This window comes from Clinocottus analis, unplaced genomic scaffold (genome assembly GCF_023055335.1).
Source record: "Clinocottus analis isolate CAN_PGR_092001 unplaced genomic scaffold, fCliAna1.0.p SCAF_28, whole genome shotgun sequence".
Taxonomy (NCBI): Eukaryota; Metazoa; Chordata; class Actinopteri; order Perciformes; family Cottidae; genus Clinocottus; species Clinocottus analis.
Window position 1 is genome coordinate 1,978,833 of NW_027176020.1, and position 18,740 is coordinate 1,997,572.

The 18,740-nt window shown below is 42.2% G+C and overlaps 1 protein-coding gene across 1 annotated transcript; it reads right to left on the reverse strand.

Annotated features, from left to right (window-relative positions):
• On the reverse strand, positions 1-18,492 carry impact (impact RWD domain protein). The gene is made up of 11 exons (XM_068593135.1): positions 18,345-18,492; positions 17,432-17,560; positions 16,930-16,982; positions 16,753-16,815; positions 15,980-16,065; positions 12,005-12,145; positions 11,803-11,897; positions 10,406-10,479; positions 9,947-10,037; positions 3,580-3,714; positions 1-622 (listed from the first exon to the last, which is right to left on the reverse strand). Exons 1-11 carry the CDS (start codon positions 18,390-18,392, stop codon positions 563-565), a joined length of 975 nt encoding a protein of 324 aa, XP_068449236.1. The 5' UTR covers positions 18,393-18,492; the 3' UTR covers positions 1-562.
• Positions 18,493-18,740: the final 248 nt, after the last annotated feature.

Genomic DNA, 18,740 nt, shown 5'->3' on the forward strand with positions numbered 1-18,740 from the left:
ACTACAAAGAGACACAATTTGACTACAAAGAGAAACAATATCACTACAAATGGAAACAAATTGACTACAAAGAGACACAAAACCACATAGAGATGCGTAAAGGCTACAAAGAGACACAAAATAACGACAAAAAGTAAAAACAATCTGTGGCTTGGATCTGCTCAAATGCTCAAAGGTTTACGAATACATTCCAATGATTTATATAAATGTTAAAAAAAAAAATCACAAATATATTTCTGCATTTGTGTGTTATTTATTTGTGGATTGCGCCGCATTTGCGTTACGTAAAAGCTTTAAAAAAAATCAACAAGAGGTGTGTTTTCTGTGAACAGTCTCTGAAGCGTTTTTCCGGCTTCTGACCAAAGACATATTCATAAATCCATGACGCTGAGGGAACCGCACGTGCAGAAATCCATGTTTTGGGTCTCATTCCTGCAGCTCAAGCCGTAATCCTGAATACATTATTTGTAATCGCAGGAAAATCCCTGTCTGTGTCAGTTCAGACGCATCTGAATCGACTCCTCCACAAAACCGTGAACATCATTTTTTTTTCCTCCGATATTCACTTTGTCTTCTTGCTTTTTGGCCTTTTGGCCTTCGCTCCAGATTTGACGGCTTCATCCTGTGAATCAAGAGCAAAAGGTTAGAGAACAAACAGACTAATAATTATCTTACATTAGCGCTCCACTCAATGGTGCCAACGCTTTTTTGTCCATGTTTAATATTAAAGTGCTGCTTTAACGCTCATGACTCAATGTTCAACAGGCACTTTCTGACGAACTCCCGTTGTGTGTCGCTGCCTTACCGAAATGTGCAAATTACAATATACTGATTGGCGTTCCCCCGACTGTTTTAATGTATTCAAATAATTGCATCTCTCCGAACATTGCATTCTTAAGTACTCTTACAAAACACTAATTATTGCTCTGACAATCCAGACTGCTGACTTGTAGACCCGACCACAAGAAAGTACGGCTGATTGATAATTCTGTTTCATACAGCAGAGAGAGATGTGGAAACTCTTTAATATGCACGCTTTCATGTCTCATGTGGAGTTTGCAACGAGGATTTAATTCAAACCAATGACTCTTCAACACTTGTTCTCCTAATCACCGGCCAACTGTAATGAGCCTTGTTAGCGATTTTAATGAGTGACTTCTTACAACATGCCACAAAAATAACTAGTTGACACATTTGTAAAAAGGTGTAAAACTGTTAATTCAGCTCTTTATTTTCCTCTTAAGTCCAATCAAAGGATCCAGTAAGTTTATCGTATTTTGCATTCTCTTCCCGGGAATAATTGTTTTGCGAATTTTCATCGACAACACATTTTACTGATTAAATTTGGTGTTCCTCAAGGCTCAATTCTGGGGCCCATTTTGTTTTCTAACGAAACCAAAACGATCCTTAGTTTCAGGTTGATTGCTATACACATAGCTCTGATTATTATTATATTCCATTTCTGCTAACATATCCCTCTTAATTCTTCACACTGGCCCTTTAAGGCAGCCATTCCCAGAGGCTGGGGTCGCAGTGGATTTGATTAAGGTCGCCAAATGAGTTTTGCTAAATTTCTTCCACACATTTACAGCCCAGACTGAGCTATTGTTTCCTGCAATATTCAAACCTGCAACAAACAAAACTGTAAATCCCAGTACGTAAGTGGCCCCAACTTAATCTTTCGCCGTCACATCACTGATGTTGTTTATTGACATTTTAAAAACAGCTTAGGAGCATCTTGGAGACATATTCCCGGGCACTGAAGTCACACGTGCTGGAGATTTTTATCAGGACTCAATAATTGCTCTGCTTTTTTGACCTGTCAATCAGAAAAGCTTTCAGGCAACTAAAAACAAGCAGTGTGTGTGTTTTTTTAATCTACTCTAAACGATTTTTGCTTGTTTTTTTCACTCCATGAATAGGAATCAGGCTATTCTGCAGAGACGGCAGTGGCCTGTATTTAGCTGTCAAGGACGTCCACGGCGAAGCATGTTTAGATTTTTACAGAGTGGATGCGGGTGCGTTTTAAGAGGAGCTCCGCAGCACCTTTAATCTATCCGAGGCAGCGGCTGAGAGGTCAATCACGTTACCAGCGGAATAACTTTCGAAGAACACAAAGGCGACTTCAAAGTAGACACGGACCCAACTTCGGGCTGGTGAAAGCGAGGAAGCGTGCGTTTGATCTCCAGAACGTGTCGAAAAACCAGACACTTCAAATGGATCCACATCCCTAATGTGACAGCTGCTGACGAGTTACTGTGGAAACGGACGGTCTGTGGGTTAATAATGAATGCATGTGTCACTACAACCTGTAACTACACGCCACCCGAGGGCGTCTTCTCTCTGGACGTTCAGACTCGCCTTTGATTGTCAAAAATGGATTTAAAAAAAATAATAGGACATCTATAGGGTCCAATAGGCCCTTAGTGGCTCTCAACCTCTTCCAGTGATGTCGCCCTTGTGAAATACTTCCCACCCCCGAACCAGCCTCAAGCATTTTTTGGAGATAAAAAGATGTAATACACAGCGCTGTCGGATTTAATACAGAATGTATACATTCAGTTTATGAACTTACACTCATATTTTATTGAATAAATATTTATATATATCTATTTTTAAAGGGTTTTTATTGTGCCGTCTCACATTCCCCCCTTTTTTGAGAACCAGTGCACTCGGGTCGACTTTAAGATACCGGGGTGACCCAGATGTGATTTGGGCGTAGACGGATATCTATATTAGGAATGGACGTAGTGCTCGTGATGCCTCCCATTGATTTTTGTACTTCGGTTTACCCGGGTGACCACAAAAAAAAGTCAACATCTGCAGCTATTTGAACCCAAACAACCATCTTTTTCTGAACCTAACTAAGTAGTTTTTTACCTAACTAAGTATTTTTTTTTTAGTTAAACCTACCTAAGCAGGTTTTTTTTTGCCTAAACCTAACTAAGTATTTTTTTTTTACCTCAACCTAAGTTTTTGTTACCTAAACTTAAATAAATACTTCAAATATTTTCCTAAACCTAACTAAGATTTTTTTTTACCTAAACCTAAATAAGTAGTTTTTTTTTTTTTTTTTTACCTAAACGTAAATAAGTACTTCGAACATTTTCCTAAATCTAACTAAGTAGGTTTTTTTTTTAGCTAAATGTTTTTTTTTTTAGCTAAATCTACTACTATCTAAGTACTTTACGGTCTTATTCCTAAACTTAACCAAGTTGCTTCCTGTGAAGACGTCAGTTTATTTTGAAAAGACCGTATGCATAAATTGACCTCCATTGCTGTAATTTTGTAAAAAAAATAATAATAATATGAAAAATGAGGAGAACTTTTTCGTAAGATATCATACGGAGAATTGAAGGAGTCATTGTCTCTGCCGTGAGCGGCGAGTCCCGGGTTTGAATCCCGTCTGTACAGGCTGTCTGCTCCATGTCATTCCTTTACCCCTTTTCACCTTGACTCACTCAAACAACAGGTGCAAAATGCTACAAAAAACCCTGCAAGATTGCAGGCGTTTCTCAGTGACAGCGACGTCAAACTTTGAGCGATGGCGTGTCCGTGGGAGATGACAGCGCGTCTCACCGCGGCGGCGGCGTATCCCTCCTCCACCAGGATGTTTCGGGCACAGTTGTTGATGTGTTTGAAGCGGTCCGGGCCCAGCAGGACGCCGCCGTACCACCGAGACACGACCACCGCCACGTTGCGCACGTCCAGGATCTACGGCGAGGACGCAAAACACACAAAGGTTCATGGGAAAACGAGTGCGAATCTTGAGAGACAAAAACGATAAATGACTCAACACGCCGTCGCCGACGGCCCAGATATATTTCACACCAGCTCCGATTGAGTGGATCCGACTCGGGTGTCGCTTTAAAACCGAGAACGTCGGAGGTATTTCCCTGTTTGCCTCTCCTCCCGGAGCGATAGGTGACAACACAACATGAACCCGTCATCTTGCAGCGTGTGAACGTCTCGCTCCGGGAAGAGTTGAGCCGACGTCACAGCGACGAGATATATTACCCGAGGAACGCCGGAGATTCCAACCCACGCTGTTTGTGCATGATATAAATACCCTAAATGTACAATACAACAACACTGTGTACAAGAATAGAGCCATAAAAATACCATCAAACCAATAGCGAAGTGTAACTCCTCGATGTGCTCTTAAAAAGGCAAAAACCAACCAGTGCTATACTACTAGTAAATGTGTACAAACACTGTCAACACTTGTAAACAAATATTGACTCAAATGTAGGTTTTTATGAACTGCTGAAGCATCTGAAATAGGAACTGGCCTCCTTTGTTGAACCACTAGACAACAAAAAGGCTGTCTTGACAGCTGTGAAAATAATCCACGGTTAACCTTTTACAACGGATCAAATATTGAGAGGATTTATTAATTTTTTTGTCTTAATTAGGGCTCGCTTTCTCCCCTCGCTGCCTCGGGATAAGCTTCCACCGCGGCCTGCCTCCTTCTACAATACATTGACATTCATCTTCTCATCAAACTCCTAATGAAGAGCAAATAAGAAGATAATTTCCCCCCAAAATGTCACGTGAAGACGATCATTTTCCTCCCCACACACACACACACACACACACACACAAAGGGCAATGCCACTGGAGGGGGAGGACTCATCCACATCTGGCTGCTGACACTATTAATTACATCCTTTTTTTTGCAAATTCATTACGACACACTTCCACATTCAGAGCCACAAAGAGGAACTTTAAATGAGGAAACGGGGGAAGAAAAGGCTCGTGGAGAGGAATGAGATTAGAGAAGAATGAGATTAAGGAGAAAGCTCTTCGTGTAAATTGCTCAGCGCGAGGAGGAGATTCATCAGCGGCGCTCTGGAGGAGGGAGGAGCAGGAAGACGGCCGACATGCCGCCGTCACATTCGGGCTTGCAGCGGGTCGGTCAGCTGCAGGAAGTCCTTTCATCCGCCCGGCGTCCACGTGAGGCGCAGCAGATGTGACGACGGAGGTTTTTTACTAAATGCAGAAATCGGCAAAAACAGTTTTCACTGGATCCGGGGATCGTTTTCAGCCACCTGATCTTAAAAATATGGAAAATATTTACTCCAGCAGCTTTGCATGAGATCAAAGCTAGATTTAAATATAAATAAACGTCAGGACGAAGTCCAGAAAACTTCATATAGTCGCCTTATTAGGATTTACCGACATATGAAGAGTGAAGCTATTGCTGAAGTGCTTTTGTCCAGCAGATGGTTGTATAGAAGTCTATGCTTCATGTGTTGAAGCTGCATTCTCTCTCCTGACCACCAGGGGGCGACTCCTCTGGTTGTATAGAAGTCTCTGCTTCATGTGTTAAAGCTGCATTCTCTCTCCTGACCACCAGGGGGCGACCCCTCTGGTTGTATAGAAGTCTATGCTTCATGTGTTAAAGCTGCATTCTCTCTCCTGACCACCAGGGGGCGACTCCTCTGGTTGTATAGAAGTCTATGCTTCGTGTGTTAAAGCTGCATTCTCTCTCCTGACCACCACGGGGCGACTCCTCTGGTTGTATAGAAGTCTATGCTTCGTGTGTTAAAGCTGCATTCTCTCTCCTGACCACCAGGGGGCGACTCCTCTGGTTGTATAGAAGTCTATGCTTCATGTGTTAAAGCTGCATTCTCTCTCCTGACCACCAGGGGGCGACTCCTCTGGTTGTATAGAAGTCTATGCTTCATGTGTTGAAGCTGCATTCTCTCTCTTGACCACCAGGGGGCGACTCCTCTGGTTGTATAGAAGTCTCTGCTTCATGTGTTGAAGCTGCATTCTCTCTCCTGGCCACCAGGGGGCGACTCCTCTGGTTGTATAGAAGTCTATGCTTCATGTGTTAAAGCTGCATTCTCTCTCCTGACCACCAGGGGGCGACTCCTCTGGTTGTATAGAAGTCTATATAAGTGACTCTACTTCTCTCTTGATGTATTCCCTCAGTAAACATTGTAAACATGAGTTTATGTCTCAATCTCTAGTTTCTAGTCTTCTTCTATACAGCATGATGTTCATTTAGTACATTATGGTCTGTTAGAGTCAAACAGACCATAATATGGGGACGCTTTAGGGGCGGGGCTACCAGGTGATTGACAGGTCGACAACAGACGTGTACAGCGTCTCTCCTCCACAGTCCAAATACGGTCACTTCTGTTCACTGGTTGCAAAGAAACATCCGTCCACCAATAAATGAGTATCGTCCTCTTCTTGTGTGCAGTCTGTATATTATATATGTGTATATATCGTCTGCCATCATGTACGTGGGGCTAACGTCTCACCAGCAAGCATGAAGAATACTTTTAAAAAGACGCACACTGCTGGACAAACATCCAGACATTCAATAGAGAGTTCGTCCTTCTCAGTCACTTCAGCAAAGCGCCTCGTTATTGAAGCGTTGGAAGCGAGGCTTTTGTTTTCAGTGGAAGACATCTCTGTTCATCGGGATTCTGTGCGGCGGATCACACTTTCACCGCACTAATTCACACTAACTTCTCCCTTATAACGGGGTCGCACGGGCACGGGGGACCGCCGTCATCTCACAAATGAGTATGAACTTTGACACGAGTCACGGATCTCATCTGGAGGAGCTCTGATACGACTCAGCACCTGCTGGTAATGAGAATGTCACAACTGCTTCAAGTCAGCGCTGGGCTCTGATTACAGTACAAAAAATACATTCTTTTCCTTTTTTCTTTGTCACAAACCGTTCACTGGCCTTCATTCAATATTGCCTGTGTGTGTGTGTGTGTGTGTGTGTGTGTGTGTGTGTGTGTGTGAATCATTGTGCCATCTGACAGCACATGTGCCTCTTTGATATGTGGAATCAAAAGATTTTGTGAAATTGCTTATCGTGGACTGTTTCTCTGCGGAGGCGCTGAGGAGAATTTACACATTGTTTAAATACGAGTGAAATACGAAAATCATAATGTAGCTTATAATTAAGTTAAAATGTTACAAACGCCTGAAGGAAGACTTTCTGACTCCGTCTCATGAGGCTCCATCAATTATTCTGGAATCTACTGAGTCAAGCGGGAATGAACTGATCTGGTTTGTAATTAACAAGTAACATTTTAAAATAAGTAACATTTTGAAATAAGTAACATTTTGGAATAAGTAACATTTTAAAATAAGTAACATTTTCAAATAAGTAACATTCTCGCGGAATATCACTTCCTCAAATGTGTCAATTTTTTTTTCTGCTTTCTAAAAGCATTCCTGATTCCTTCCAGAAGAGTTTTTATTTAAATATATATATATATATATATATATATATATATATATATATATATATATATATATATATATATATATATATATATATATAAATGTGTGTGTGTGGAAAGTGTTCATAATGAATGGAGAAATTAAAATGTGAACGCTTTTAGTCCTCTTCATAACACGGGGTAGCGCTGCGCTTCAGCCTCGTGTGGCCGGAAGGAGAATTACAACACATTGTGACCAAAAGAAAACCTGAAATATACAAAAAAAAAAGATTTTGCAAGTATATTGAAGGAGTATAGTGTGTAAGTGTATAAGTGTGTACTTGGAGCCGTGTCACCACCACCCGGTGCCTCGTGTTCTTTTAGTAGGTTTACTTCCTTTCCGCTGATTTATAAATCCCCAAAATCAAAAAACTGCACAACGTACATTAAAAAAAGAAAATCCTATCTCTTCGGACTCACCACTTTTCAGACTCAAGTCCCTTTTTCCGCTACGAACGAGACTGCCGCATTGCATTGTGGGCCTTTCCTCCAGTATTCTGTCCCGTGTCTGCATTCAGTATGCACATTTTTTGTGCATTCAACATGCACAAAAAGAAAACTCTCATTAGCGTTTGGACTCCACCATTAAGTGCAACAGGAAGTGATCTGGGACGCGGCGCCATCAAAGCGTCCCATTTTATCTGAGTCCATTTAATATTGAAAGCCAGAAAAGAGACCGGATCCATGACCGGCTCGGCCTCGTTACTGATCCGGCAGCGGAGGAGCGAGGCCGACCCTCGAGAGCAATAATGCAAATTCATCAGCGACATTCAGGAACTCATGTTGTACTTTCAACCTTCTTTTTTTTTTAATGGACTGTCACCTCTGATGAGTGTTTCATGTCACATCTAAAATCAGTTTTTTTGGTGACACATTACACATACGAAGAACATCATGAGTAAGTTCATTTGTGACATTTGTTCATTTTCCTTCCTCTCACATTTACTGTCATCTGACAGATTAAACAAATTGAACATTTTTTTCTGGGGATAAAAAAAAAGCAATTATTAATCAACCCTCGATGATGTGTGGCGGTTTTAATCAACATGTTTCCCTTTGGCCTCGTATACATTTAGGCCACGATGACACAAAATGGTCCTGACACGGATAAACATAAATAGCGGTATCTGTAAAAAAAATGTCACTTTCATAGTGTAAAAAGCACAATTATCATGACCGCACTATACCGTCTGCATACATGAGTCCTCTTTGATCTATTTCTCACACCGTGTAGTTTAATATCACACACACACACGGTATGTGTTGGTCTTAATGAGGGAAAAAAATACCACAGAAAACGAGATTTCTCAGAATCGGTGGAAAACCTCCTTACGCATAAAAGTGTAAAACAACACACAGAAGATGCCGAATGGCGTCGCCGGTGAGGATGAACAAGGCGGCGGAGAGCAGATGGAGATTAAAAGCGCAGACGCCAAAGAGAGTTGGATGAAGCTGGAAAATGTAACAATGTGTTGCAACATTAATTCTGGGAACGAGCTTCATGTTCACGCTCTGACTCATCACTTATTTTAGTTCATTTCTGAGCGATGCACGACGTATTGAAAGTTACTGAGAGGAGCTTTCAACTGGTTCTGAACCGGTCTCAGTGTAGACCTGGTCCTCTATAGTCTCAGTGTAGACCTGGTCCTCTGTAGTCTCAGTCTAGTCCTGGTCCTCTATAGTCTCAGTGTAGCCCTGGTCCTCTCTAGTCTCAGTGTAGTCCTGGTCCTCTATAGTCTCAGTGTAGTCCTGGTCCTCTATAGTCTCAGTGTAGTCCTGGTCCTCTATAGTCTCAGTGTAGTCCTGGTCCTCTATAGTCTCAGTGTAGTCCTGGTCCTCTCTAGTCTCAGTGTAGTCCTGGTCCTCTATAGTCTCAGTGTAGTCTTGGTCCTCTATAGTCTCAGTGTCATCCTGGTCCTCTATAGTCTCAGTGTAGACCTGGTCCTCTATAGTCTCAGTGTAGTCCTGGTCCTCTGTAGTCTCAGTGTAGTCCTGGTCCTCTGTAGTCTCAGTGTAGTCCTGGTCCTCTATAGTCTCAGTTTAGTCCTGGTCCTCTATAGTCTCAGTCTAGCCCTGGTCCTCTATAGTCTCAGTGTAGTCCTGGTCCTCTATAGTCTCAGTCTAGTCCTGGTCCTCTATAGTCTCAGTGTAGTCCTGGTCCTCTGTAGTCTCAGTGTAGTCCTGGTCCTCTATAGTCTCAGTGTAGTCCTGGTCCTCTATAGTCTCAGTGTAGTCCTGGTCCTCTATAGTCTCAGTGTAGACCTGGTCCTCTGTAGTCTCAGTGTAGTCCTGGTTCTCTTTAGTCTCAGTATAGACCTGGTCCTATATAGTCTCAGTGTAGACCTGGTCCTCTATAGTCTCAGTGTAGACCTGGTCCTATATAGTCTCAGTGTAGTCCTGGTCCTCTATAGTCTCAGTGTAGTCCTGGTCCTCTATAGTCTCAGTGTAGTCCTGGTCCTCTATAGTCTCAGTGTAGTCCTGGTCCTCTATAGTCTCAGTTTAGTCCTGACGTCATGCAGGTCCACCAGAAACCTCCTTCAGCTCGGACTCCAGCAGAGACCCAGCTCAAGCTAAAAAAAACATCCTAAAATGATTCTCGTCATTGCATCTTTTCTCCACAGGGGGCGCCAGAAACGAGCACAGAAGTTTCCCGTCAGCATCGTGTGTGAGAGTGGAAAAACACGAACCTGCAGCAGGTGGAGCAGCCGGCCCCCCGCGGCGGTCTCGCCGTCGTCCTCGCAGTCCTGCAGGAAGCTGTTCTTGTCCTCGCAGAAAATCCTAAAAAAAAAATAATATATATATATTTTTAAAAAACCAGACAGAATCGCAACAGCTTGAGACGTTTGGGTGAAAGAGCGCCGCCGCCGCCGCCTGTAAATGTCAGCGGTAATGACCACCCGGCCGGCTGCACGCCGACCTCATTAAATACCACACACAGAAGGACACACACATGTGTATTTAAATAAAGCGCCACAGCATCAGAAAGCCTTTTTCTCACGAGCAGTGATTTGCCCTTTAGAGGAGACGAGCGGGCCTCAGAGTTCTTGGTGTCGCTGACCTGAGATCTGCATCCTGAGATAATGACGTCAGGTCACACACACACACACACACACACACACAGTTTACACACACGTGACATCACTGACCTGTACGCATAAATGTTATGAGTGGCACTGGCGATCTTCTTGTTCTCGTACAGCTTCTCCAGGACCATCTTCACCTGCAACACATCGACAGGTGGAACGCGTCCTTCCTCGTCTACTCCGGGATTATTATTTATTTTTGGGACGCGCGGTGAGAACGAGGAGTCAATTTTAGAAGCGAGAGAGTTTGAGCAGTGATGCAGAACGCGTCGATCTGAGTTTATGACTCAAACACGTTGACCTCTGCAGTGTTTTGATGTTTTGATGAGGTAACTCGAGCCTCTTGTGGCAGAAGAGAGTACTGCAACAGCAAACACCTGTTTCACGGATGGAAAGAAAACATGATTACCTCGACAGAATTTAGTTTTTTCCACCAGAAACAAAAGAGAAAACTATTTAAATCAAACTTATTAATATAAATTAATATAAATATTTACCCTCTGAAGAACCTGTTTCAGTTTTGAGGAGATCCAAAGTGTTCAATATTCAATACATGAATGCGATATAAAAAAACAAATATATGTTTTAAAACTATAAAAATAATCAAAACTTTGTTGTGAAATGTTCTTTCATAATTTGTAAAACTATTCATCGTAAGTTGCATTAATTAGTTTTTATCTCAATAAAAGGGACCTTTGGGGAAGTTTATTTGTTATCTTATAATGATGTTTGTAACCAATTAAACTCTATTTCATGGACTTCATGTCGTCGTTATCTTGACTTTTAACTTCTGTCCACACGACGGCAATAAACATCTCAGCAGCTGTATAATATACATTATAATTATATAAAATTATAATAACAGATAATAACAGAGAACACATTGGTGTCATTGAATGAACACAAATTAAAAGGTCAATAAAAACAGAAATGAAGAACAATTAAGTAATAATTAGTTTGAATAATTCCTCGTCTATTTAGATTTTGTTGATGTATTTTACACGATGTATTAATGTGTTATTTATCTCACAGAGTCTGATTTGAGTATTAAATATTGAGCTCTCTGGGGCTCAACACGGTCTCTAAATAAAGCTGCACTGGATGAAAAGCATCAGAAGTGAGTGCGTCTCCACTTTTCTCTCAGTGAAGCAGATCTTTGGGTCTTTTTCTCCATTACCATCCTCGGCTGAACGGAAACGCTTTAAACACGAGAAACGCTTTTAAACATGCAAATGCGGCGCGGGTCTCGGTCTCTTCAGGTGCTCCGCTCTCTGGAGGGCGGCGGCGGTAAATATTTGTGTCTAAATAGCACTTCACACACAGGTGGAAGCTTTCAGGACGAGTGGGTGTGTTCCTCGAGAGCCACGGAGAGACATCAGCGTGCAGGAAGGAGCCGGATGAGGCAATCTCCAAGACATTCATGAAACAAATATATTCAAAACGTCGGGCTCTTTTTGTACCTGTCTGGGTGTCACCACAGGTGCTAAGTGGGGCTGGAAGGTGCTGCGTCGGTCCGTGATGGTGTTTCCGTGTTTTATGGGAGGAGCCTCGTCATCTGCGGGATGAGAAGATGCAACCCGGAGAGTTTTTAGAGATTGTGATGTTCACAGGAAGTTGCGTTTTAATGCAATTAAGTCGATCAACCGGCGATGGGCGGGGTACCGTTTGCACCATCCGGGAAAAGGTGGGGATGCTCTGTGTTCAGCTTGAGAGTCCGGAGGTCTGGTGCCTCTTCATCGTCTTCATCATCTTCATCATCCACTTCCTCTTCAGTCGTCATGTTCACCTTCTCTGAAGGATCCACTGAAGACGTTCATGTAAGAAACGTCACGGCTTGTTGAGAAAAACCTTTGAATCTAATACGTCAACAAAATGATACAAAAGTGTTTAACTTTTAACTAGATCCAACGTTCACATTTGTCGCAGGACATATTATAAAAGCAATAAGGTACTCGAGGCAGTACTGTATTGTCAATAATGTAACCGTATTATAAAAGCAATAAGGTACTCGAGGCAGTACTGTATTGTCAATAATGTACTGCTCAATGGTGTTGCTATGCAAACCCCTTAAACAGTACATTATTGTAGATACAGTACTGCCTTGAGTACCTTATTGGTTTTATAATGCGACATTATAAACAGTAAGTACTCGAGGCAGTACTGTATTGTCAATAATGTACTGCTCAAGGGTATTGGTAGGCAAACCCCTTGAACAGTACCTTATTGTCGATACAGCACTGCTTTGAGTACCTTATTGCTTTTATAATACCTGCGACATTATACATTTTAAGTAAATAGTAAGCTGCTTTTCAGCACAAAATTGTTGTAACCACCAAACGTTGTGTATTGTATTTCAGTAGCCGAGAGAAAATAGTCAACCGCCACACATACGGGACTATAAATCTACCTAAATCCCTGACCAGGCCGGTTGAAAGCAGCGTGGAGCATCACCCTGTAAAGAGTGCTTCCGCTGCTTCTGTCCGTCTTTTCTCCGTCATAAATTCCCGCTTGATTTGATCTATTAATAATAATAATATCCTTACTGTACGTAATGAACTGGCTAGTTTCATTGTGATATCTATTACTGCCTACATCACCTGCACGTCACCTTGTTTGTTTCCTAATCCTGAACCTGGAGCCCGTCAAAGGTCCTCACTGAGTTGTCAACAAACACGTCATTAAAATGACGCCGACTGCGCAACTTATTCCCAAATTACCATGACACGACCTTCACGCCGACACCAAATATGGCTTTGTGACCTATGATGGTGCCGATGACAAACAATTCATAATGGATGACACTAATTACTAAGAACCATGGAGAACGGATCAGGAGGCAGGGATTACGCAGATTAGAACACTGGGCGCTCCGGGAAGGCCGGTTCACTGCTGGTTTCCAGAAGAGGAAACAGGACCCAGAAACCCTCGCCCCCCTTTTAAGACTCAGCTCTGGGATAATGCTGATGGCTTACAGGGCCGGCTCATGGTCGCCTCGAACCAGAGGTCTGCTTCTATTGGCTGAAGGCCGCCAGAGGGACTTAACCTTTGAAACCTGCGAGCTTGTAGGAGAATAATAAAGTATGATAGATCCTTGTGTGTAGTATATTAGTACCTGAGTAATACTCTTTCTTTTCACTACCCTTAATCGACTTTTTCGACTCTGCAGGCTTCTCTGTGTGGGAGACGTTTCATAGAACATGTCACACGTCTTAAGCAGATATTTATGCAAATATTAATACCCAGCATGCACCAATCCAAGGCATAAAAGTTCTAATTAATCCATTTTTAAACCAAACGGCAGAGTTTTTGGACTAAAACCCCTTAGTAACAGGCCAAGGCTTTGTTTTATTGTGATATTTCCTGCAGATTAGGATTATTTAGGTCATTATGTTTACAAAGAGGGGTCTTACAACTCTGTAGGTTGTTGTTCATGCCGTTAACCATCGAGTTGGAAAAACTCGGTAGGACTCGAGGCTCAAAAGTTTCAACATTCACTTGACAGGAAATTTATTTAAAAAAATTCACGCAAGCTGAAATATATGTTCGCCCAATGAATCATTTGTTCTGAGAAATCATTCTGCATCATAATGAGCCGTGTGTGTCTGTTGGACAGAGGGAGTGCGTAAATTCATAGAAATGAGTCACAAATGCAACAAATCTTTCGTGTTCCAGCATCAAATTTTCGCGTTACAACTTGTGAGAAACAGTTTTTACTCCGCCCTCCTCCATCTGTATGCATTCACATCACATCAATGCATGTTCCTCATTTGGCTTCTTACTGTGGACTTTTTGTCTTTTCTCGTCTTCTTCTCGTCTTTTTTAATAGTTATTGTTTTCATCCTTGATGTGGTGCATCGTTCTCTCAATACGTTGATGCTCTTACACGATTGACTTACACGATCGTAAACAAACTACAGCCGACTCTGGACAAACTATTTAATAACGCCTTCGTGCATTTTCCTCCAGAATGTTATGTCCTTGCTTTTTGTTGAATCGCTTTTTTCAAGAAAGAAAAATATGCAAAAACAAAAAAAAAGAATAGATGATAAAAGTGGTTTGAAATCTAACAATTTTCCAGAGTAGAAAAAAAGTTGAGTAATGCCCGTCATGCAGCTATCATAATTATATATCTACACATAATCTATTAAAAAATAAGGTGCGACTTCATATTCAGACAAACAAGCCTTCGGTCTCTCTGATGTTTTTCATCCTTTTGCATCCGTCTGGTCTCATTCATCCAAACTTCATCATCATCATCATCATCATCATCACGTGTCCTGTGTTATGTTTGCTGCTTTTTTTCATTTCCTTTTCTATAAAATGTGCATCTTTAGCTTTATAATCCCCCCCTCCTCTCTAAAGCCCAGTCCGTCTCATCTGAGTGGCAATAAGCCGTCAACCCGTCTCCTCTGAGTGCTGTGACCAGTTTTACTTATTAGCACATGAATTACAGAGAAAGAATAATTCATAGCCGCCCGGTAGCGTCCGAGCACAATTATTATTTTTCAAGGCCTGTTGCTCAAAAGGAGAGCGAGCAGGAGTCGGCCTTCGATAATGGACGCGATAAGCGCGACGGATCAGCCTCCCCGAGAGCGCGCTGACACTTGTAGAAAAAAAAATCTAATTTGCGTATCTTTTTCTCTTTCTCACACATCAAAGGATCCCGGCCGAGGTAACAGAAGCCATTACGTAGATATTGATCGTAATTCAATGCAGTCGCTCAAAGTCGGACCCTGAAGGTTTTTTAATGCACCCTCCATGCCTTTGTGCTCATCTTATCACATCTTTTAGAGCGCATCACCGGATAGCCGCCGCACTAATGGAGGAGCATCTCGGGCAGAAGTAAGAGGCGAGACGCATTTAGATCTCAGGTGGAGAGCCGATTCGTCCTGATGCGACTATTTCTATTTCTCCGCGACAAAATGATAGCGTAAAATTTTCACGCTGATAAACAAATGCCGAGCTGTGCGGAGATGTTATCGTGTGCTTTCCAATACGGTGTCATTCCCAGGGCGCCAAATGCCGACATGACCGCCTGAGAGAGACACGAGTAACTACACAAGCTCACACACACACACACACACACACACACACACACACACACACTCACGCTCATCTCGACACTATCGCATTTGCGTTCTATTGTGTTGTTGATATTGTATTGTTGTCATTATACATCATATCTTGTATTAAAAAAAAGACGTCGTCAATAATATTACGGAGTCTTATCTCGTGTCTGTTCATTGTGTGTTCTCTATATTATTGTCAGTTCTTTATATGACACAGCTGGAGGCTTCACATGAGCGCAGTGGGGTTTTTTCTGCCTCTTGCTGCTGTGTCATATTATTTATCCGTTATGTGTGTTGAATTTAATTGCAGCGCAACGAGAAGCGTTGTTGGCAACGAATACTGTGGATTTTCAGCTGTTTAAATCTCCGATATCATCGCCGCAAACGGAAAAGTTTGAAGGGCCACAGCGACAGTGCCTGAAGTGGGCGGGGCTTAGCAGATGAACGGACACGGTTCTCCCAGCGCTCGCTGGTTTAGGAAGTGAGCTCTACCGGCATGATAACTTCCTGTCAAACTGTCAAACCGCTCGAGTCGCTCAAGCAGTGAATTTCATTTTTCACACCTCACCTGTTTCTGAGCTCCTGGATTTCTCCACGAGGAATTCTCGGATGGTTTCCACCCACAGGTACAGGATGCTCTCCCCCGCGTGCTCCCTGCCCGGATTGAAATGAATACATGTGAGGTCTTACAGGGGCGTAAAAACACTTTCTGGTGTCGCGGCTGATACGGACCCTTTGCGTGGGAGGAGGGGAGTCCTTCAAGGCTTTAGTGAATACCGTATTTAAAAAGATATGCCGCATGTTGATAATAACTATATAAACATCCAGCATGAGCTGAGCAAGATTTCCCAAAAATGCATTTTTCAGCTGCCGCCGAGTTTTTCCAACTCAAGGCCTAAACAACAAGCTACGTCCTTGTAGATAATGACCTAAAGAACTGGGATCTGCATGACAAATCACACTAAAACAAAGCCTTGACCTGTTACCAAGGATTTTAGTCAAAAATTGTGTCGTTGAGTTCAAAAATGGAAATATTATAAGCTTTATGCTTAAACCTGCTAGGATTGGGGCATGCTGGGGATTGTTATTTGCACAACTTTCTCCTTAAAATGTGTGACGCGTCTGTATTGTGTGAGTCTGAAAAAAAAACAGTAAAGAAAAAGTGACGGCGAGGTTTTTAATGTAATCACATAATCTTAACAGTAAGTTTATTTTTGGATAGAACTCTTCCCACAAGGCTTTGCTGTATTTTACTAATGTAAGTGAAGTTAATCAACGTTGTGGTTCAGGAGATCCTGTTTGTATCGTGTCCTCGCCTGATGGCGGCCGCTGCTCACTCACGCGTAGAGGTCCTCCAGGCCGCTCGCCAGCCGGCTCCTCTCGGGGCCTCGCAGCCACGCCGCGCTGCAGAGGGCCAGAGCAAACAGAGGGCGTGGAGTCGGCTTTCGAGGAGGATGTTGCTCTTCTAATTCAGCAGAACGGTGCGCGGATACGAACTTGAAAGGCAAGTAGACTCACTTGATCTGGTAGATGGGCGGAGCGGCGCTCGGATAGTCGGGCGGGAGAATTATCTGATCAATGAGAGCGAACAAGAAGGAAAATAAGTGATTCACACAAACGCCGATGCCACAAACCTTTGATGTGTGTGTATACATTTATACATAAAAACATATTTATATGTTTTGGGGGGAGGGTTGTAAATACAAAAAATATATATACAAAAAAAAAAATATATATATATATAAATATATATATATATATATATATATATATATAAATATATATATATATATATAAATATATATATATATATATATATATATATATATATATATATATATATATATATATAACATTTATTTTCAATTCCCACACCTACATATTTGTGTTCTTTTTTGTGTTTTACTTATTTGTGTGTGCCACCCCATATATATATATATATATATATATATATATATATATATATATATATATTTATATATATATATATATATATATATATCATTGTTTTTCTCTCTACCTGCAAACATGCTGTCAGTTTTGGTTCTTCCAAGTCATCTGATATTTTGATGCAGAATATTCTGGACGCTTCATCGATGACGCACCACTCGTCTCCGTAGATGGACGACAGAGCCTCGACCTCTTCAATCTGAGCGAGAGGAAACAATAACAAATCAAAAAGATCAATCCTGTGTGTCGACAGGAAGTGATCCACGACGACATTTCGACCGGTGATGTGCTGAAGGCTCCAAACTCTGAAAATACGTCATTTAAATCCAACCACAACCACCGTGGACAGACCCGGATCCAGCAGAGTCTATAGCATTATAGACACACAATAAATCCTGTCATGCTGACACAGTACAATATAAAAGAATACACACACACACGCGCGCACACACACACACACAACTACACATTTAATTATGTGTGCATGTGATGGTGTTAATTTGTGTGCATGTGTTGTCGTCTCACTGTGCTGATGTTGTGGCCTCTGTGTGAACCTGCTGAGCTGCACATCACCTGCATGTTGTGTTAATGAAGCCAGACACCTAGGGGGCAACGTGTAGAGGGGTGTGTGTGTGTGTGTGTGTGTGTGTGTGTGTGTGTGTGTGTGTTACAGTGCTGTACAAGCTCTAGAAAGATTGAAACAAGGTGGACCCCAGAAGTGATGTGCCTGTCAGGTGGCCTTACAATACCATAAAGACAGGAATGTGTGTGTGTATTCCTTTATCTTGTACTGTTGTCAGATGTGTGGCAGCATGACAGGATTCATTCCCAGTGCTATCTGATCTCATTTAAAGCAGCCTGCTGCTGCTGGACTTCTGCTTTATCTGCCCGCCGTTTGGCCACGACACTTTTAAAATACGACGCACAAAACAGGACTTTGAACGCAACTTGCCAAGTTGTCTTAACAAGCAAACCCATCTTACTTGATCCTGAAGATCTGCTTCACTCTCCGGATGTATGAAGTCATCCATTGCGTCGGCTATTATAAATGAGAACCTAAGTCAGTGAATAAATGCTTTACTTTAAATAAAAGGCACATGAGGTGCATGTTGACGTCCAGCCTGCTGGCAATGACGCGTGAAACAGCTTCCGGTGCAAAGGTTTCATCCCCTACCAAAGTAATGAAGCATCACGATGAAGAAAAGCAAAAGACACCGCGTTTTGAACCACACATTTGCTTAATAAAGTCACATTTCTGCATCTATTGTCATGTGTTGAATAACGCGACACGTGCACGTCGCTGGCTGCTTTATTTTCCGCGTTTGTAATCGCGAGCAGGGCTTTTATTTTGAAGGATGCAAACCGCCCTTTTCCTGACT

Coding starts and splice junctions, on each gene's coding strand:
- impact (XM_068593135.1), bottom strand. CDS start 18,392: ATGGATGACTTCATACATCCGGAGAGTGAAGCAGATCTTCAGGATCAA. Junction 12,146..15,979: donor ATCCAGGAGCTCAGAAACAG/GTGAGGTGTGAA, acceptor GAACGTCTTCAG/TGGATCCTTCAGAGAAGGTG. Junction 11,898..12,004: donor TTTCCCGGATGGTGCAAACG/GTACCCCGCCCA, acceptor CTCATCCCGCAG/ATGACGAGGCTCCTCCCATA.